Source organism: Schistocerca serialis, chromosome 1, assembly GCF_023864345.2.
Source record: "Schistocerca serialis cubense isolate TAMUIC-IGC-003099 chromosome 1, iqSchSeri2.2, whole genome shotgun sequence".
NCBI lineage: Eukaryota > Metazoa > Arthropoda > Insecta > Orthoptera > Acrididae > Schistocerca > Schistocerca serialis.
The window spans coordinates 1,275,249,684-1,275,272,439 of NC_064638.1; the positions used below are offsets into that span (position 1 = coordinate 1,275,249,684).

Sequence of the window (22,756 nt, forward strand, 5' to 3'; positions counted from 1 at the left end):
AGGCCCGCAGCTTGATTAAAAGTCGCTTGTGGGGAACGGTGTCAAAAGCTTTCCGGAAATGTACACGCCCGTACGCTTTTCAGAGCGGAGTGAGGAGGTCGGCGGCGGGTTACCTGCGGTCGTTGCGGAGAGCGATGCGGACGAACTTGTCGATGAAGGCGCGGAAGGCGGCGGTGCGTCCGGCCAGCGGCAGCAGCACGTGCACCACGGGCTTGTCGCGGCCCGCCGCCGGCACCGGCTCCACGGCGAGCGCCTGCAGGGGCGCGAACGGCCGCGCCAGCGACACGCGGGCCGCGCCCGGCCGCCCCGCGCGGAAGTACAGCTCGTACTGCGTGCCCGTGGTCGGCTCGGTGCGGTACACGCCCTCCGAGAAGTCCTCCAGCGAGTAGCGCCGGCCGCCGCCGCCGCCCGAGCTGCTGCTGTTGAGCGTCTCCAGCGCCTGCGGGGTAGACAACACAAACGGCACTACAGCGCCGCGGGAAGCCGGCTTCGAAGCGCGCACCTTCGTCACTAAATAGGCTGGCTCAGTTGTTTGCGTACATTCGATATAATAGGTCTGCGGCAGGAGGATATCGAGTCTGTGTGACTAGGTTACTAGTATCCATTGCTGAACACTTTTATAAGTATCTACATTTTCCGCTATTTGATCGTTATTGCTTCACAAACGCGCAATTCTGTTACCATTCATTTGCACACAGTATTTGGCAAGCTGCAAAGGTTCAAAATGGTTGAAATGGCTCTGTGCACTATGGGACTTAACAATGAGGTCATCAGTCCCCCCAGAGCTACTTAAACCTAACTAACCTAAGGACATCACACACATCCATGCCCGAGGGAGGATTCGAACCTACGACCGTAGCAGCAGCGCGGTTCCGGACTGAAGCGCCTAGAACCGCTCAGTCACAGCAGCCGGCAGCTTCAAGGGGATTATGTCAACTCGCTCTCTTTGATTTTCTCCGCACTTACACGATTTAAAGCTCTTTGCGTGGATATCATTTCCCAAACCAGCACGACTCAGTTAAGTGCGTTTTCCTTTGTACTATTTTTCAGGACTCATCATCATCATCATCATCATCATCAACATCATCATCATCATTTAAGACATTATGCCTTTCAGCGTTCAGTCTGGAGCATAGTCATAAAATTCCTCCACGATCCCCTATTCAGTGCTAACATTGGTGCCTCTTCTGATGTTAAGCCTATTACTTCAAAATCATTCTTAACCGAATCCAGGTACCTTCTCCTTGGTCTGCCCCGACTCCTCCTACCCTCTACTGCTGAGCCCATGAGTCTCTCAGGTAACCTTGCTTCTCCCATCCGTGTAACATGACCCCACCATCTAAGCCTGTTCGCCCTGACTGCTACATCTATAGAGTTCATTCCCAGTTTTTCTTTGATTTCCTCATTGTGGACACCCTCCTGCCATTGTTCCCATCTACTAGTACCTGCAATCATCCTAGCTACTTTCATATCCGTAACCTCAACCTTGTTGATAAGGTAACCTGAATCCACCCAGCTTTCGCTCCCATACAACAGAGTTGGTCGAAAGATTGAACGGCGCACAGATAACTTAGTCTTGGTACTGACTTCCTTCTTGCAGAAGAGAGTAGATCGTAGCTGAGCGCTCACTGCATTAGCTTTGCTACACCTCGTTTCCAGTTCTTTCACTATGTTGCCATCCTGTTAGAACATGCATCCTACGTACTTGATGTGATGATGATGATGATGTTGGGTTTGTGGGGCGCTCAACTGCGTGGTTATCAGCGCCCGTACAATTATCCAATCTTTGCTCAGTCCAATTTCGCCACTTTCCTGGATGATGATGAAATGATGAGGACAACACAAACACCCAGTCATCTCGAGGCAGGTGAAAATCCCTGACCCCGCCGGGAATCGAACCCGGGACCCCGTGCTCGTACGTACTTGAAACCGTCCACCTGTTCTAACTTTGTTCCTCCTATTTGGCACTCAATCCGTTTATATCTCTTTCCCACTGACATTAGTTTCGTCTTGGAGATGCTAATCTTCATACCATAGTCCTTAAATTTCTGATCTAGCTCTGAAATGTTACGTTGCAAACTTTCAATCGAATCTGCCATCATAACTAAGTCATCCGCATATGCGAGACTGCTTATTTTCTGTTCAAATATCTTAATCTCACCCAGCCAGTCTATTGTATTCAACATATGATCCATAAATAATATGAACAACAGCGGAGACAGGTTACAGCCTTGTCTTACCCCTGAAACTACTCTGAACCATGAACTCAATTTACCGTCAACTCTAACTGCTGCCTGATTATCTATGTAAAGACCTTTAATTGCTTGCAAAAGTTTGCCTCCTGTTCCATAATCTCGTAGAACAGACAACAACTTCCTCCTAGGGACCCGGTCATATGCCTTTTCTATACGTATAAAGCATAGATACAATTCCCTGTTCCACTCGTAACACTTCTCCATTATTTGCCGTAAGCTAAAGATCTGGTCCTGACAACCTCTAAGAGGCCTAAATCCACACTGATTTTCATCCAATTTGTCCTCAACTAATACTCGCACTTTCAGGACTGTTACATACAAAACATTTTAATTCTTTAACATTGTCGCCAGTAGCCGAATGTGTATCGTGATAGTTTTGTAATTGTGATGTCACTGCTTGGAATCTCCCTAGCTGTTCTTTTTACCTTTATTTAAATTCCATGTCTATCTACAAATGAATTGTTAATTGACTACCACTGAATCATAGTTTTAATAAATAATCTTTAGAGTTTAATTGCTAATCGCAAGAAAATTCTTATATTTACAACAAATTAAAATTTGGTTTAAATATGTGAAACATCAAAGAGATAAAAAACATTTTTAATCCATATAGACTGAACAGAATTATCGATGTATATAATTCATTATTATCGATGTATATAATTCTTTTTTTCGCAGAACGGTAAGGCATTTCACAAGTCTGAATCACGGAGTAATTTATTTTCATACGATCAGTAATTACGAATAAAAGATTCTGATTCAATATTCGTTAATTAACATTTGACACAAAATGCAAGGAAAACAAGTCCCTACCGACGAGAATTGAACTGGAAAATTTACAACTACCAGCCTTATACGCTACACATTCAAAAGCCGGAAGTAATGGCAATAAGCTCGAAATGTTGTTACTTAATAGCGCTCGGAAATGTTAATCCTGAAAGGTAATTCTTCGATTTGTTTTAATTGTCGATTAATACATTTGATTACAGATGCAGGTTAAATGGGACTTTACACATACTTTCCAGACTTGCTTTGGCACACGGATCAACTGAAAACAGCGACAGAGGCTGAAATCAGCTGATCGTGTACGATGTATGCACTTCCACCTAAAGAACATAGGCAAACAAAGGGAAAACGAAGCCACTTGTCAATATTGAGCAAGCAGTTGGCCCCAGTTTGAAGACATGGCAACACTTTATTTTCTGCTGCGTAATAGCTATTTTGCTGTCTCACAAAACAGTGTTTAATTTGGGCAATCAAATTTTTAAAGCTGGATTTATTTCCTTTCATGAGACATTTTACACAGCTTCCTTATTTTGTAGTATCTGACATTCAGAAAATATTGTAATACTTTATCTGAGAGACAATTATATTAATGATGGCTGATTTATGGAATGCCGCAGTAGTTGGGAAAAGATCGAAAAACATGCGGCATAAATGAGAGGTGCCACTGGGCTGTAAATGCAAGAGTCTTAAAGCTGAGTTTGTAGCGTTTGCAGCAGTGTCCGGAGACACAATAATGGTTAGAAGAAACCTCAATATCTTGAGAAGACTTTTATAAGAAACAAGTCGTGAAGGATCTTACACGAAGTCTGAATTAATGCCAACATGAAAGATGATTCGATTTGCTTGAGTATAGATTATAGAACTTTATTTATCACCTCGGTGTGGGCATGATGGTATGAGGGAGAGGCCAACAAACTGAGGGCGAGAAACTTGGTGATGTTGGAAAGAGAGGGGGGAAAATTCTGAAACAAATACTTATACAATTCAGACCGTGCAAGGATTGTCTTGTTTAGCGGCTAGCACTGCTCATCAAGCGGAGTCGGACAGCCAAATACGCGAGTTTCCTGGTTATAAAAGCTGTTTGTTGCACCCACAACAGAATCAGTGTCACTCTGACAGCGGCTGGAACACCGGTGAACCCAAGCTAAGTACCGTTGCCAACATCCTGAAAAGCAGGCTAAGCGCAATGATAATTTCCAGTACTGCATACAAGGCTCGAAATATAGCTTGAGCGGTATGTGCCGGCTGACTAGTGAGGCAAAGCGGGCTAAATGCCACAAAGCTTTGTGTCAGAGATTTCGCTCAGACTGAAAAACTTAAGTGGTTGGAAGAATATCAGTAACGTACCTAAGGCCCTTGTAAAACTTATTGGGAACGCGACGCTTAGCAATCCATTTGTGGTTACTATCTCCAGCCTGAGGACTTTTTTGTTACAAAATAGAAACATCCGAACATATATTAACATAATCATGCAACGTAGGCTTTCACGGCCTTTGTTGTCTTCAGTTGAAACTTCCATGCAGAGGCCGTGGTCGATGTATAAAATTTCCACCTCATTAACGCAGTGAATATAATTATTTCCAAATGTAGCTGGAGTCAAATGAAAAAAAAAATGCATCTGATGTCCTCAAGATGAGAAAATTTTTTTAAACTATTATGAAGGCTGCAGCACCTACAACTTTTTCAAGAAAGGGATTACCACTGACATACGCAAGAACATTCTTTTACTTTCACAATAATGTAAAAATGAATTGTCAGCCGAAGAGAAAAAGGATCTGAACAGATGCTGCCGTATTTGAAAGTAGCTAATAGGAAATTTTCTGAACAGTTAGTCAATTAAAATTGCATTATGCTCTATAAATTAAAAGGAGGATTAAAATTAACATAATCACAGGATAGTGCACCTGTAAAATGTTTATTATTAAGCAAACTGATCAATGCTTGAGCTTTCTTATATTGGAACTCACCTCGTTTTTGCCGATACCTGTATGGTGTGTCATTTATCCTGTTCTTCGTTTTTCAGAAAAAATATTTATTTTCGTTGATAAAAGTAAAGAAACCTAAAAAAAATCGATAGTTATATGACTCTTACTGTAGACAATAAATAAAAAATATTGTTGAAGTTTCTTCAATAAAATCTGAATAACTCGGGATCATTCTTTTTGTACTTAGCCCGTTATTGATTTCGATTCTACAACTGCGAAAGCGTTGCCGGTGTACGATTTATTGCACGAACATAGATCTCGACTGTGTTCCATAAATGGGATTCATGTGGGACGACCTGGGTGTCCAAATCATTCGCTGGAATTTTCAAGAGTGTTTTTCAAAACAATCACTAACAATTGTTGCCCTGTGACATGATGCGTTATCATCCATAAAAATTTCATCGTTGGTTGGGAACATTAAGATCATGAATGGCTGCAAATGGTCTCTAAGTAGGCGAACATAAACATTTCCAATTAATGATAGGTTCAGTTGGACCAAAGGACGCAGTCCATTCCATCTAAAAAACAGCCCACACCATTACGGAGCCACTGCCAGCTTACACAGTGCCTTGTGGACAACTTGGATCCATGGCTTCGTCAGATCTGTGCCGCAGACTAACTCTACCGTCAGCTGTGACCAACTGAAATCGGGACAGGCCACGGTTTTCCAGTCGTCTAGCGTCCCACCGCAACGGTCGCGAGCCCAGAAGAGGCGCAGTATTGCGGTGTTGTGCTCTTGGAAAAGGCACTGGCGACGCAGATTTCACCGCACTGTCCTAAATCATGCGTTTTTCATTCGTCTCACATTAATTTCTCCAGTCATTTCACGCTGTGTTGCTTATCTGTTAGCACTGGCAACATTACGAGAACGCCGCTGCTCTCTGTCGTTAAGTGGAGTCTGTCGGCGACCGGGTCGTCCATGGTGAGAAGTAATGCCTGAAACTTGGTACTTTCTGCACGCTCTTGACACTGTGGATCTCGGAATATTGAACTCCCTAACGATTTTCTAAATGGTGTGTTCCACGGCTCTAGCTCCATATACGAGGTGCATTCAAGTTCTAAGGCCTCCGATTTTTTTTTCTAATTAACTACTCACCCGAAATCGATGAAACTGGCGTTACTTCTCGACGTAATCGCCCTGCAGACGTACACATTTTTCACAACGCTGACGCCATGATTCCATGGCAGCGGCGAAGGCTTCTTTACGAGTCTGTTTTGACCACTGGAAAATCGCTGAGGCAATAGCAGCACGGGTGGTGAATGTGCGGCCACGGAGAGTGTCTTTCATTGTTGGAAAAAGCCAAAAGTCGCTAGGAGCCAGGTCAGGTGAGTAGGGAGCATGAGGAATCACTTCAAAGTTGTTATCACGAAGAAACTGTTGCGTAACGTTAGCTCGATGTGCGGGTGCGTTGCCTTGGTGAAACAGCACACGTGCAGCCCTTCCCGGACGTTTTTGTTGCAGTGCAGGAAAGAATTTGTTCTTCAAAACATTTTCGTAGGATGCACCTGTTACCGTAGTGCCCTTTGGAACGCAATGGGTAAGGATTACGCCCTCGCTGTCCCAGAACATGGACACCATTTTTTCAGCACTGGCGGTTACCCGAATTTTTTTGGTGGCGGTGAATCTGTGTGCTTCCATTGAGCTGACTGGTGCTTTGTTTCTGGGTTGAAAAATGGCATCCACGTCTCATCCATTGTCACAACCGACGAAAAGAAAGTCCCATTCATGCTGTCGTTGCGCGTCGACATTGCTTGGCAACATGCCATACGGGCAGCCATGTGGTCGTCCGTCAGCATTCGTGGCACCCACCTGGATGACACTTTTCGCATTTTCGGGTCGTCATGCAGGATTGTGTGCACAGAACCCACAGAAATGCCAACTCTGGAGGCGATCTGTTCAACTGTCATTCGGCGATCCCCCAAAACAATTCTCTCCACTTTCTCGATCATGTCGTCAGACCGGTTCGTGCGAGCCCGAGGTTGTTTCGGTTTGTTGTCACACGATGTTTTGCCTTCATTAAACCGTCGCACCCACGAACGCACTTTCGACACATCCACAACTCCATCACCACATGTCTCCTTCAACTGTCGATGAATTTCAATTGGTTTCACACCACGCAAATTCAGAAAACGAATGATTGCACGCTGTTCAAGTAAGGAAAACGTCGCCATTTTAAGTATTTAAAATAGTTCTCAATCTCGCCGCTGGCGGTAAAATTCCATTTACCGTACGGTGCTGCCATCTCTGGGACGTATTGACAATGAACGCAGCCTCATTTTAAAACAATATGCCTGTTTCTATCTCTTTCCAGTCCGGAGAAAAAAAATCGGAGGCCTTAGAACTTGAATGCACCTCGTACCATTCAGTGTTGAAAGTCTGTTAACTCCCGTCACGCGTGCGTAACCACGTCGGACACCTTTTCACATGAATCACCTGAGTACAACTGACCTCCTGACCATGCACTGCCCTTTTGTACCTGGTGTGTGCGGTACTATAGCCATCTGAGTATGTGTATATCACTATCCTATGACTTCTGTCATTTCGGTGTAAAAGGACTTTGAAGAGCAGTTGAACAGAATTGATAATCTTTTGAAACGGAATTATAAAATGACTATCAGCAGAAGTGGAACAAATGTGATGGAATGCAATAGAATTAAATCTAGTACTGATGACAAAATTGGATTAGGAAGGAGACACTCAAGAAATAGACGGGCTTTCCTATTCGACGAGTAAAGATGATTTAAAATACGGACTGGCAATAGCAAGACAAACACTTCTGAAAAACACAAATTCTAATATGTTTAAATTTTAGGAAGTCATTTTTGAAGGTGTTTGTCCGTGGAAGTGACTGAGCGATGAACAGTACAGATAAGAAGAGAACAATAACGTTTGGAATCTATTGTTACAGATTACTGAGGAAGACTAGACGGATAGATTTCATAACTAATGCGGAGGAACTGACACGAATTAGGGACAAAAGAAACTGTTCACAAACGAAAAGAATATCAATTCAAAGCATACTTTCTGAGACACCACGGAATCGTTAGAGAGAAGGGTTAACATTGTAGGAAGAGACCAAGGCTTGGTAGCTTTAAATTGATGAGGATTGCAGTAGCTACGCAGAGATGAACTGACTTGTATAGCATAGACAAGCTGCAAAGCTCTATTAAACCAGTCTTTTGGCTGAAGAACACCCCACCTTCCAAACTAGAGTAGTACCACATAGCTCATCAAACTCCAGCGGCAGACGCTACAAGAGAGCTGTTCAGCATCATGGAGAGGATCACTATCTAAATTACGGGACCGTAGGCTCCAAAGAGATTCAGCTAACACATACCTCTTCGCATGTACGTTTCGCGAAATGACCCACAACGAGAAAATCCCAGAAACGAGACCTAATAAGGGGGTTTGCAAACAATCATTCTTCTCTCAAGTCATTCGCGAGTGAACAGGGAAGGGAAACGCGGAGTAAATAGTGTAGCTCCCTCGGCCACATACGGATGTAGACGTTGTTGTACAGGCGAACTTTTGTGGAATAACTTTAAGTGGGGCTCGGACTGTTACACCAAGAAAAAAAGAGAATGAAGAACAAAAAGTATAAACTAGTGCTACCAAATGTAACTAAAGAACAAACCTACACCATTATCGCTACAATCAAGCAGCCTCCCATGTTTAGTTCTACGCTTCTGGTACTACGTGACCAACGTAATACTCTCCTAGAAACTGTAGACCAGACACCATTTTTAAAATCATGCACTAGCTCTTCAAGTTACTGATGCGTAACAGCGCAGGTCAGTATGGTTTTACAGAGCATCGTTCGTGCGAATTCAGCTTCCCCCTTTCTCGAACGATATCCTCCGAACCTTGCAACAAGGGCAACAGGCCGATTCAATATTCTTAGGTCTCCGGAAAATGTTGACATAGAGCCCTACTGCAGGCTGTTAACGAATCTCCGAGCATACGAAATGGGTTCCCAGATGGATGGGTGGAGGAAAGACTCTTTAGGTGGTGCTGTATAATCCAGTACATCAACTTCGACGGCTATTGTCGGTCAGAGAGAAGGATATCATCTGGAGTGTCCCAAGTAAATGTGACAGGACCGCCTCTTGTTGTCTGTATACTTGAATGATATGAACAGCAATCTGCAACTGTTTCTGATAACGCTGTAGTGCACGGGAAATGCATTCGTTGTGTGACTGTAAGAGGAAACACAATGACTTACGAAGAATTTTTATGCTGTAAATTCAGAAACATGTAACGTAATGCAGATGAGTAGGAAAAATGGTCCCATTATGTTAGATTACATATTAGTGGTATGCTGTCTGGCACATCGATCGAATACTTAGATTTTAATTTCCTAAGCTATATGAAATGTAAAAGACAACGAACAAGTGAAGTTGGTTGTAGCAAAGGTGAATCGTCAACTCTGGCTGAGAGAATACTACCTAGAAGGGTTATAGCTATCAGAATGAGGTATATTTCCCTTGGGCTGGTATTCGTCTTCTTATTAACAGAGGCACTGCTGTCAGGTAGTTATGACTAAACTGACGATGTTCCGAGTGCTGCAGCAACGTCGCGGGACGCTGAAACGTCGTATGTATCTTCATTAATCGCTGCGCTCACAAAATATGCTGTAAAGGTTATAGTTCCACTTTGTGCGACGAGGTGTAAATATGGCACTGTAAACAGTTAGAATGTGGTTCGGGTGCAGGAAAGGTCGACGAACGATCATAGACACGAAAACGGTGGTTCTGGTTCGTTTATGACGGTATCGTCACATTTAAAAGACGGGTAAGGCTTCCCGACTCCGGATCACGCTACATCCGTTACATGACATGGTCGACAGTTGCTCTCAGCATATCACGTTCTTAGAGCGATCTGTCGTCGTATGCTGTCCTTCGGATCAGAAAGAGTCCGGACACATCCCTGATAGATCGTAACTGAAGGCTACTCAAAGCACATATTTCAGCTGGCAAGTGACATGTGGTGTCACCCCATCTGGCATAAAAATAGTGGTGTGGATGCAATCGCGTTCTTGCAAAGCAGGAACAATGTGTTGCGCAAGAAGTGTTTATAATGCGCAGATGTCACTTTACACCTAACAGCCTCTCAAGGTTGAAACGCCGGAAATGCATATCCTCGTATTTCCATCTATTGTACTATAATTTTTTTCCTTATTTTGTTAACTGAATATATGACGTTTCTGTGTCTTTGTATATTGTAATTGTTTTACTATTTGTGTATATAAGCATTTATGTCGATGTATAATTGGCTTGTTGTGTAAAGATTATTTGTATTTTTACGCTCGGTCTGGCTTAGGGAAACTATGCTATCCAACCATTACATCGATAGGTCGTGTGGAAAACCAAAGTATTTAGGATCTTTGGTAGTGTTAACTCTGCCGCGTGGAGCGCGGGCAGAGCAGACAGAGAGTCTGGCAGGGGTGGTGCAGTGGAGCAGGTGTGTCGTGTGAAGCTCCGGCGAGTTGCCGCGCTTTCGGGGTTTGTCAGCATGTAATTGCGCTCGACTTGCGATGATAGTTTCTGACAGGGTGTCGCGGACGGGAAGCATTAGCTGGCGCACATCAAGAGCCCGTTTCGTCTGGTGACCGTGTCGAGAAGAAGGCGCGCCAACATCCAGCTTCTGCAACAGCGACGGCCGACAATGAGTGACTGCCGCCACCTCCTCGATCGACGGCTTCAAGCCTTCAATCAGCCAACAAGGAAGACTGGAAGCACCTAAGGTTTTAGAACTGTATGGCAGACCTCAGCTTTTCAAACTGTTTTAAAATTACAGCAACTTAGCATGAACCCTTGTTGCTCATTGTCCCAATTGCATTGCCAAGCATGGTCCCTTCCTTTTCCGAAGTGAGCCCGAGTGTCGTTGAAATTCAAACGCCAGCATTATTCGATTTCACTGCTTTAATTTCAAAGTTCAGTTAAGGTATTCATAGCTGGCTACAATATTTAGATTGCAAAAGGACAAATTAAGAGTGCGAGTTTTGTTACCGTATTTTAGCTTACTGTGACTGCAGCTCAGCTTGGTACATACTAAATTTTACTATTGTTAATTGATCAGAATCATTTAATTCAAGTTCAAAGTTAAATCTCTTATTTCTAAATTGCGTAGATTCAAGTAGCTTTTGAAATGATTGTTGAGGTAGTCCAAGACTAACCGTATTTTACTGAATTTCGATGTGCTTCAGAAAGAAAGCTCACTATTAACTTCAGTCACTAAATTAAGTTTCGATTTTCCGGTTTTATTAATTCTTTTGCTAAATTAAGTCAGAGTATAGCGAAATTTATTACTTCTGACAAACTTTCAGTTTTCACACTACACGTGTCAACCTTCAGTTGCCACGCTTCTAGTGCTAATTATATGTGTAATAACCTTTCTTTTTCAGCTACTATAGTAATTGTCCATAGGACTGGCGACCGTAATTTCCCCCATGTCTCAAGTATCTGATTACCGCTAGTTAATTGTTAACGTAACGGCCCCACATTTACTTTCTTTATTAACTTTACCCCTTTCCAAAATTAATTTCCAACAGTTTCATTTGCATTTTTCCTTTCATTTAGATGTAACTCTTTCCTCCCTCTTTATCGACAAATTAACTTCGGTGACGATTGCTTTTCCCAGATTTCCATTAGGTACACGCGGTTTAATTTTTCACTGTCATTAAGGTCGATAAGTGAGGGGGAGGTTACAAGGTGTCATCACTTCCATGAAAGACGTCACAAAAACTCAGTGCAGTGGATGTTCCTGCGCAACATGTGGCGGACTGGAACCCCATACGTGACAGTTTTGGGAATTCACGGCACCGTACAGTGTAAAATGTGCCTCCTCCAACAAAATAACAATCCATGGCTCGTGTGTATTTCCATGCGTGGCAAAAAACAAAAGGTAAAGTCGCGTCGTTGTAGCCTGTATGGGGGCTTCTGATCTTGTAGGGGTACCAGTGCAAAATTTGCCACAAAATCATATGAACTGTTGACCAGGAACAGCTCGAGCACTGACTGCAGAATCTCAGGCATTCGTTGCACCGTCGGCTGCAACTGTCATGGAATAGGCTACCTTCCTCGCCCTGTCGCACTACCTAATTCACCTGTTTCTTTAGATTTACGAATCATAGTCCTTAGCCGATTTATTGACATGGAGGCTCTTCGCAGCTGTTTCCGTCGGCGTTATTCCCGCAATGCAGCGCCGATAGTGATGCCCTGTCTGATAAAACAACTTTACCAGCAGTGCACCGTCTCTTAACAGCCATTGTGTTTCAATGGAAGACTGCAACTTTCTGAACCCTTTACACAGGCAGTTACTTCACAAAAAACAATCAACACGCGTCCACAAACAACAAACAGCTTATTGAAGTCTAAACGGTAAACACTTCGCATTTAGCTCCATACTTTCGCCCGGTGGCAGAAAGTGGAACTATTAGTTTTTCAGCACAGTTTCAGCGTCCTGCATGCATACAGCCCGCACTATAGCACTTGAGAAACCATCAGTTTAATGATAACCGTCCGGTATATCTATGGGATTTGAATTTTTAGTAATGCGAAAAGCTATGCTTGAGCCGCGCACGGCTCGCGTTTATCCCATTTATTGTTTGTCATCTTCTACTGCGGTACTGCCGCCTCGTTTTCTTATTCCATTTACTGGCGTCACTAACTTCCTGCCTTACTTGCCCATGAGAGGCAGCAGCAGCGCGTATCGATAAGTGCACTGTCGTACCATCTTTGGAGTGACCGATAGTATTTCCGGGTCGTCGTGTGTCTGGCAGTCAGTTGGAGTCGTACCAGCAGTGCAGTCGGGACGCAGCAGCAGTGAAGTCGGGGATGGAGCGCCGGTGAGGCGCCGACAGCCAGTGCTCGCCGACCGCTGGCGACACACACATAAACTGCCCTATGGGGGGAGATTGGAGCGGGATGATCACTGGTTGGTCGCCTCATCGTCTAACCTATATTTGGTCCTTTCACCATTTTCAGGCCTGAGGAGTTGGTCAGCTGGCATGGAGCAGCGAAAAAATCTCCACAGCGCGTGGTATGGCCGGGCCCACTGGCGGCCACTATAAGGTGTTGGAGTGTGTGGTGGTGTTCCCATTGCTACTAGGTTCGCTGATCACTGATCCTGGACATTAAAGTTGAGTTTTGACTTAATCTGCCAGCAAGTCACGACTGTTCACATTGTGTCGTTCGGAGTTCGTTGTCGGCTGTTGGGATATACCCGCGAGCAACAAAGTGTGTTTTCATGTTGGCAAATTTTAGCCACCCTCCGGCGGAGTTTAACTGTGCTCGGTTACTTGAACTGAAGTGCACCAGCGGAATATCCTGCCTTGTGGCCATTAACGTACCGGTTACCTGCACTGGCCGTTGACGCAAATTCAGGAAGTGTATTTTCCTCATCGTGAAAGACGTCTGCTTTGCCGGCGATGTGCGAGGCATGACAGAATCTCTGACCAGAGAGTAGTTTATCGTTAGTTGTTGCTTGTCGCTAGTCTGCGCTTGACTACGCGAGTGGACAGTAGTAGTCGGTCGGCTTTAGCAGCGAGTGGACGGTTGTAGTGTGTGGGAGTCGGCATGCGTCGGCTGTGTGCTCTGGTCGCGACTCTGGTCAGGACTCTGGAGGATGAGTATTGTTGTAGAAGGTAAAGAAGCAGCCTTGCTCATATTTAATAATGTATGTTAATTGTAATTTAGTTTGTTCAAAAAATGACCCAATAATAATTTTTATAATATAAAGTAACTCTTTTAAAGAAAAGCATTCATTTCAATTTAAAGAGTTTTTCCAATTCATTATCATTGAATCCAGGAATATATATATATATATATATATATATATATATATATATATATATATATATATATATATATATATATATATGCCAGCATTGCACGAAGCTGTGTCGAAAAATGACCAATTAACAGCAGATATAATTGCAGTTTGGTTGAGGTAAGAATTTTTGCTTTTGTTATTCAGAATACAGGGCCGAAGGTCAGCGCCTCTGTCCTCATAAAATTCATCAGGTTACAAAGCTTTTTTATTATTTGGTGTTTAGGAATTTTTCTGTTTCGAACTTGACATTAAATGGGAATAGAATTTTGTGGTAACATTAAATGTGAATGCATTTCTGCACACAGACTATAAATCGGAGCCAATTTTGTTCAGAGGTTACGATATTGGAAAAATTCATTTAATTATTATTTTTGTGGCGAGGCTACGCTTGGCACATTTCCATTTTTAATTATTATTTTTGTAGGGAGGTTACACTTGGCTGCATTTTCATTATTATTTAACATATTTTTCGTGTGGGGAGGTTACAATCTTGTTGTCACTGTCCAGCACGGTGTGTAGTTTGACAGCTCAATGTATTATTGGTTGTGGGCGCGATGTTACAAGCCAGCAGACGGCGATGCGCAGCTTCACCCTGGAAGTTGGGAGCTGATAAATTCCAGAACGTACACCGAGTACGTCGTAAGCAATATTCAGGGTGAAACATTTCAAACGAATCGGTACAGATAAATGGCCACGAACAACGTAACAAAGTATACGGTACGTGAGAGAAATAATCTCTCAAAGTAGTTTTTTTCTTTTTGGAAAGTTTATAAGTTTTAGAAATAGATTCACTGAACTGTCAATTACTTTAGCATCAGCTGTATTGGGTATAGCTATCTATCAATCGGTAATATACAATATTTGTGCCAGACCGGCACTCTAACCTGGATTTGACACTCATCGCGAGCAATCCCCTTAACCACTTTGCCTATCCGAGCACGTTCCTCTGACCTACCCAGACGCCATATGACATGCTGTACTGCTTCGTTATGTCACTGTCTAAGCTTTTCATCCCACAGAGTTCGCAACTTCACTTGTATACCCGCACCAAGAAGGATGAAACTATTAGCAATCGAGACGGTTGTTATTATCGTCGTATGCCCTGCCGTCGAAATAACTTTCGAAATATATCCCTTGGATTGGGAATTATTTTAGCATCGAGTGTTTTGGGTATAGCTGTATTACCCATATGAAAATTTGTGCCAGATTGCGACCGCTCGCGATAGGCAAAAAATCCGTGTTCGTGTTCCGGTCTGGGTAGTATAGCTATACCTAATACACTCGATGCTAAGGGAATTCGTAGCTGAGCGGCTGTAGGATGGGAAAGTAAAATATGTTTAATGCGTCCATCATTCGTCACAAGGCACACATGTCAGGCATGTCAGGAGCGACGCTAAGAACAGCTGCAGACATGTGATGTTGCAAGTCTTCGATGTTCTCTGGTTGAGGTGGAACATAATCTCTCTCCTCGTTGCAAACCCACAAGAAAAAATGGCAAGCCGTGCAGTCCGGTGATCTTGGCGGCAACTAGATTAGCAACAAGTCGGCGGCCGGAACACAGCCTATCCTGCAACGTGTCAACGTCTCTCTCGGGGAATCTTGTACTCAGTTATGGGAATCTGGATTCTACCGGGAAGATGAAATCTCTGCTATAATTTTCAAGTTGGGTCATAAGCCACAACTGCAGCATGTCGAGATAGTTAATACACTACTGGCCATTAAAATTGCTACACCAAGAAGAAATGCAGATGATAAACGGGTATTCATTGGACAAATATATTATACTAGAACTCTCATGTGATTACATTTTCACGCAATTTGGGCGCATAGATCCTGAGAAATCAGTACCCAGAACAACCATCTCTGGCCCTAATAACGGCCTTCATACGCCTGGGCATTGAGTCAAACAGAGCTTGGATGGCGTGTACAGGTACAGCTGCCCATTCAGCTTCAACACGATACCACAGTTCATCAAGAGTACTGACTGGCGTATTGTGACGAGACAGTTGCTCGGCCACCATTGACCAGACGTTTTGAATTGGTGAGACACCTGGAGAATGTGCTGGCCAGGGTAGCAGTCGAACATTTTCTGTAACCAGAAAGGATCGTACAGGACCTGCAACATGCGGTCGTGCATTATCCCGCTGAAATGTAGGGTTTCGCAGGGATAGAATGAAGGGTGAGTGCCACGGGTCGTAACATATCGGAAATGTAACGTCCACTGTTCAAAGTGCCGTCAATGCGAACAAGAGGTGACCGAGACGTGTAACCAATGGCACCCCATACCATCACGCCGGGTGACACGCCAGTATGGGCGATGACGAATACACGTTTCCAATGTGCTTTCACTGCCATGTCGCCAAACACGGACGCGATCATCGCGATGCTGTAAAGAGAACCTCTATTCATCCGAAAAAATGACGTTTTTCCATTCGTGCGCCCAGGTTCGTCGTTGAGTACACCATCGCAGGCGCTCCTGTCTGTGATGCAGCCTCAAGGGTAACCGCAGCCATGGTCTCCGAGCTGATAGTCCATGCTGCTGCAAACGTCGTCGAACTGTTCGTGCAGATGGCTGTTATCTTGGAAACGTCCCCATCTGTTGACTCAGGGATCGAGACGTGGCTGCACGATCCGTTACAGCCATGCGGATAAGATGCCTGTCATCTCGACTGCTACTGATAAGAGGCCGTTGGGATCCAGCACGGCGTTCCGTATCACCCACCTGAACCCACGGATTCCATATTCTGCTAACAGTCATTGGATCTCGACCAACGCGAACAGCAATGTCGCGATACAATAAACCGCAATCACGATAGGCTACAATCCGACCTTTATCAAAGTCGGAAACGTGATGGTACGCATTTCTCCTCCTTACAAGAGGCATCACAACGACGTTTCACCAGGCAACGCCGGTCAACTGCTGTTTGTATATGAGAAATTGGTTGGAAACTTTCCTCATGTCAACTGAAAAGCTAATCATTTGCATATCACAGCATCTTCTTCCTGTCGGTTAAATTTCGCGTCTGTAGCACGTCATCTTCGTGGTGTAGCAATTTTAATGGCCAGTAGTGCACTATTCACACTTCTCTCAGCGAAGAAGACGCCTCTCATAAGCGTGTGTGGCGTTGGTTGACCTTCCCCGAAAGATGAAAACTGTTTCCATCATTCAACATTAATTCTCTTGCGAAGTTGTCATTTTTAAGATTGTTCTGCGTATCGATGCAAAACAGCTGACGGCTCAGTGTATTGTCGTGCGTTATGGCTTACAGGAGCTGCAGTTTCTACTGCTTCACTCCTAATCGCTTACGAAGGATTTTCCGCACTTTTGGCTGATGGGTGTTTCGTTCTGAACTTCCTCGACAAGTAGACTTTAAGTGACTTGTCAACATCGCTTCCCTTACACGGCGCACTTTCTGTTCTTACACGACCTGTCGGCCCGAACGTTTTGCATCGCACAAACCACTATCCTCCCCGAGTTTCTTGTACCACTTCACTAAGCAATGTAGTAATGATATACGAGCAGCCATTACATTGATACTGATCTATTAGGCTGGCAGTTTCGACGTTCCAGTTGTGTCATTCTCAGGCCCATGCAATAAAGCTACCAGACGTCAGATAAACACACAATAGCATGTTACACATAGTACTACATAAATGAAACAAATGATACATTTTAATGTATATAAGTAAAATAAACCAGTAGTGAAGTAGAATATTCAGGTTATAATGAAACATACCAAAACAAACACACCAGTCACCTAACACAAATAAAAATAAAACATTCACGTGACAGAGGTGCTTGTTTTAAGAATGCACATTGTTGTAGGTTCATATTATCATTCATTATAATCTGAATATTTTACTTGACTACTAGTCTTTTTCACTTATATACATTAATATGTATCATTTGTTTCGCTTATATAATATTACATGTGACGATGTCTTGTAACTTCATTGTATAGGCCTGAAGAAGACGTGATTGGAAAGTCGGAAAGTTGCCTCATAAAACAATATCAAAACAACGGCTGTTGGTACATTATTCTTACATTTCATCGGCCAGCCGCTGTTCCACGCTCCTGAACCCAGGATGGAGTTTCACTTGCTTCACTGTGCTATTGGTTGGTTGCTTGGTTGATTTGGAGGAAGAAACTAAACAGCAAGGTAATCGATCCCATCGAAATAGGGAAGGATGGGGAACGAAGTCGGCCGCGTCCTTTGAGAGGAACCATCCCGCCATTTGCTTGAAGCAATTTAGGGAAATCACTGAAAACCTATATCAGGACTGTCGGACGCGAGTTTGAACTGTCGTCCTCTCGAATGCGAGTCCAGCGAGCTTACTATTGCGCCGCCTCGCTCGGTGCTATGCTATTGTAAAGTTGCGGTGTACTATGAAACTTGCCGATCGAGGTTTCTCATGCAATCATTACCGATTGTCAACGGGCAAATTCTACCACACAAAATGCTTTATCTGCATGATTCGCCGCCATTTTTAGTAAATACTGTTGGTAGCGCCCCTGTCGGCGACTTCCCAAACTCAGTTGTCGGAACCACGTTTAAAAAAAAGTTTTGAGAGTGTGTTTCCACGTGCTGTATCATTCGTTACGTTCTTTTCAGCCATTTACCTATACCGTTTTTTTAAAAAAATATTTCATGGACTTGATAATAACCATTTACAAGTTCAGACCAGTAACGGCGTCACAAAAAAGGCCCCTTGTTTTCAAAAAATATGGTAGAAGATTTTTTTTTTCATCATGTGTGTATAGTTGAGATTATGTAGAATCCAAGTTTTCGACGTTCAGCACCCTCTGGACAACGTTTTGTGGCAAAAGACACGACCAAATTTTGGCGCTCTTTTTCATATTTCCGTCTTTTACTTGAAAATTATGCATTCTACTAAAATGTTACCGTAACAAAATGAAAGCTCATTAAATTTTGCGTCGAGTGACTCCTTAAATGTCAAAATTAATGTAGCTGTTTGGCCGCAGTCAGTTGTCAAATTTCCGTCATTTTTATATACCAACTAGGCTAAAAAATCGACTCCAACGCCTATAGCACAAAACGGCTACTGCAAATTAAAAATGTCAAGTTATCAAAGCTGTAGAACATGAAATTTCATGTTACAGAAGCGTCTAGTTTTCCAGTTTTAGGCACTATTAAGCGTTTTTGGGTCTGAAATGGAGCAATAGCATCCGTTTTATAAGGGTTAAGTGCGCCTGACATGAATACGCTAAGCAGGTTCAGAAGGATGTAGGGTGCAGTAGTTATTTGGAGATGAAGAAGTTTACACTGGATAGAGTAGCATGGAGACGTGCATCAAACCAGTCTCTGGACTGAAGACCTCAACAACAAACAGGGAAGTCTGGTATGTTTTTCCCAATTAGTTTCAATGCCCCCCTCACAATAAAATCAATGTTTATTAAAATCAAATCCTTTCTTGTATGATCGAAGCTTGCGAAGATTGGAAGATGGCTGAAGTTGAAGTGAATAGAGCTTGTTAGAAGTAGTACCATAACTCAAAACTGTTTAGATCGTCTTTGACAATATAAATAAACAAAAGGCTCTGCATCTTTATTTACATGCTCATATTGGAAGACCGAAAGGATGCTGCTCAAGTCTAAAAATTTACATCTGAAGGCTAATTCACCATTAGGCGAAGTGATGTGGCGTATGGTCTGATGATTGCAGAGCAAACTTGAATGAAGACAATGATAGCGAAAAGTGGTTTAACTCACGGACGTGGGTTTTCAGATTCTGTGCTTTCAAAGTGGACTTCAGGGATGGCATCCTTGCAGGATATTTATTAAAAAATTGAAGAATTTTATGGTATACCATCAGGAACAAGAGAGCAGCATGTGGATCTAAGAGATTCACTCCGAGATCGAAATTCACCACACAGTGGGGAAGTGAATGATTGGCAGTTAAAACATCTTCATTTTCCAAAATGTAATGTGCTTATGTCAATAAGCAGTGGCGTAATTGGTGATGAATGGCTGAATTGTCATGAAGCATTAGTAGAAGGAATTAAACGGATCAGCAGAATTAAAGAAGAGAACTTTAAAACCGTATAATTTCAACGCAACCACAAGGTTACAGTACTTGCATCCTGCACTATGGCTCTCAAGATACGGATGAAGAGGATTTCTACCATAAACTCGTCAACATTTCTTCACAGACTGTGCGTTATCAAGCTATCTGATAAAGACTTGATGTTCTGTTTCTCATTTGAACTTTCCCCCATACCCCATGATCACAGAAGACGGTCTCAATAAGGGTACAAAATGATCTCTCTGTAATGCATTCACACTTCACCAACAGAATCACCCAAAATAAAAAGCTATATGGTGGATGGTGGTCGCCTGCTCCATAAGGGTGTCTGGCACATCAAAGGAAAGTTGGAACCATCCGTATGAAACGTGAAACCTATTTGAGAAAGTACCACGGATCAGAAATCACAATTATATTTGAAGGCTACACAAGTGACACTGCGCAAAGGGGAACAAAGAGTTTTGAAACATTTCGTCGTTAACAGACACAGGGTTCTTCATCAGATATCATTTTCAATGAAGATAAAAATGGTGCAGGAACCGCACGATTTTGATGCACATGCGGAAATCTGAGGATGGAGGTATTCAAGTGCTACAGGCAGAAGAAGGTGCGGTTTCATTAATTGTGGAAACAGCTATTCCCTAAGTTGCTGAGTCTGACAGTGGGGAAGTCGTGAGCGAGGACATTGACGCGTTGTTTTCCTAACGGGCCGAGGAAACAACTACATACAACTTGTACTTCCATAAAGAGGGAAGAGGGAAATTGGCTGGAGTGTGGAACTCCGTTAATCCTTACATTTTCGATCCTGCATTTGCCGTTTTCAGCCATGCCTTGACGGGATGTGATGCCACATTCTCTTTTTTTTGCGCAAGGAAAAGGGAAATTACTAAACCTTAAGGAGCAACCAGTCACATTTCAAAGTTCAAGCTGCTGAACTTATTAAACCCTCAGTGTGTCAAGACGTAATAGCATATGCAGGAAAACAGCTGGTGTTACCACTGTATGGGAATGCCAACTGTGAAACTTAGTACGAGCTTATTGTAAAGTCTGTCCCGGGAAAATCTTTCAGAGTGAAAGGCTACATCCAACATCGGACGCAGCATGGTCTCAATCGTTGCGATCCTTCCATCAGGTGCAGTCTTGGCTGGGGAAGAATAGTGATGCATACCAGTGGTCTGGGGCTTATCAGTCTTGATCCCCGTGGTGGTGATGAAAGATGCGGCACCACACACGTTTCTGAAGATGGATTCCTGTCGCAAAGCTGAACTGAACTGCTCCTCTACTTGCAAACACTGTTGTGGCTTATCTTGTGAGAACGCCCCGGAAAACCAGATCGACGTGGATGACGGAGATCGAAGACATGTCCCACTACGAGGAAGTTCATGACGATGCCGCAATGGATTCTGAAGATCGAATGCTGTGCCGGGACCTGCTGCAGTCTCCCAACCGACCTCGCAGAAATAGAAATTTGATAAAATGTGAATCTCTGGTATTTAAATTGTGTTTTTAAATATTTTCATGACCTTTTATTTTTTCATTTGTAATAAATTTTATATTACTCACACGTAAATACATATTGGTCATTACTACGTACATGGTTTCCAGTTTAGCAACCCACTCTTACCAATTGAGCCATTGATAGAAATGAATAAAAATACACATGAGTGAAGAAAAATAAAAATATATACATATATACACGTATGTACTCATTAGAAAGCCGTCTCCTCACTGGAAATTTCACTTTATTGAATAATGGAATTACTTTGTAAGTTAAGTGTATGAACTCTTAATAGTAGCTAAAACTGAGAAACTAGATGAAATTTCATGTTCTACAACTTTGATGACAGGACATTCATCATTTGGAGTATCTACTTTTGAATTATTGGCGTTGGAGATAACTTTTTAGCCAAGCTGGTAAAAATGAACGAACTTTTGACAACTGATTGTGACCAGGCGGCCACAGTCTTTAAGTAGATAATTCCACGGAAAATTTAATGCTCTTTCATTTTGGTAATAGTAAAATTTTCAGTAGCATGCTTACTTTCCGAGTAACAGGCGAAGACCTGAAAAAGTGCCAAAACTTCTTCGTTTTTTGGCCACAAAAAGTTGTCCTAAAGTTTTAGAGGTCGAAAACTTGGATTCAACATACTCTCAACTATATGTACAAGATAGAAAAGTAAAATCTTCTACCTCGTTTTCTTACAAGCTACATCTACCCCGTTACTGGACTAACTAACTTCTGACATCGGTTGTGAATCTCTGGGAGAAACTGTCAGAAAACGATTTTTGTGGTAACGCTCAAAGCACTGTGGTCATGTGTTGTTGGAAGCCCCCTTCCCGTGCGTCCCTCGACAGAAGTCCATGATGGAACAAGTCCTTGCTATCGAAAAAGGTGATCAACTTCGTCTTAATCTTCGATTTGACAACGGACGTTTTTTGGGATTCAAGGAAGACGTTGAAGACCATGCCACTGACTGTCGCTTCGTCTTCGGACGGTGCTGGTAGCACAAGGTCATATCTCCTGTAACGATAGGGATATGCAACAACGCATGAACGCATTGCTTCGAACGATTCCACAAGACGCGTTTGCTGACGGCTTCCAACAGCTTTTACAACTGATTTCAGAAGTGTCCTGTAGCTAATGGTGATCTGGCTCTACAACTTTGCTTCCGCCGTTTTCTCTCGAAGTTCGAGGGTTTATTTTCAAAAAAATATGCAAAACCCTACGATTCAAAGTACTGCCCATCGTTGGCCACTACTGTCTCCCGTATTTCGGGCAGCATTAGAAACCTCTTGCTGGAGAACTGGGAGTCTTTTGAGGAGATCCCTGAATAGATCCAATTTTGCACTTG

At 43.0% G+C, this 22,756-nt stretch overlaps 1 protein-coding gene across 1 annotated transcript in view; it reads right to left on the reverse strand.

Moving 5' to 3' along the window:
* The window catches only part of LOC126456865 (chondroitin sulfate N-acetylgalactosaminyltransferase 2-like), a 165,389-nt gene that overhangs the window by 100,763 nt on the left and 41,870 nt on the right, over positions 1–22,756 (reverse strand). The window contains exon 3 of the mRNA XM_050092686.1: positions 114–439. Within this exon, the coding sequence (XP_049948643.1) occupies positions 114–439 (326 nt within the window). The remainder of the gene's footprint in view (positions 1–113; positions 440–22,756) is intronic.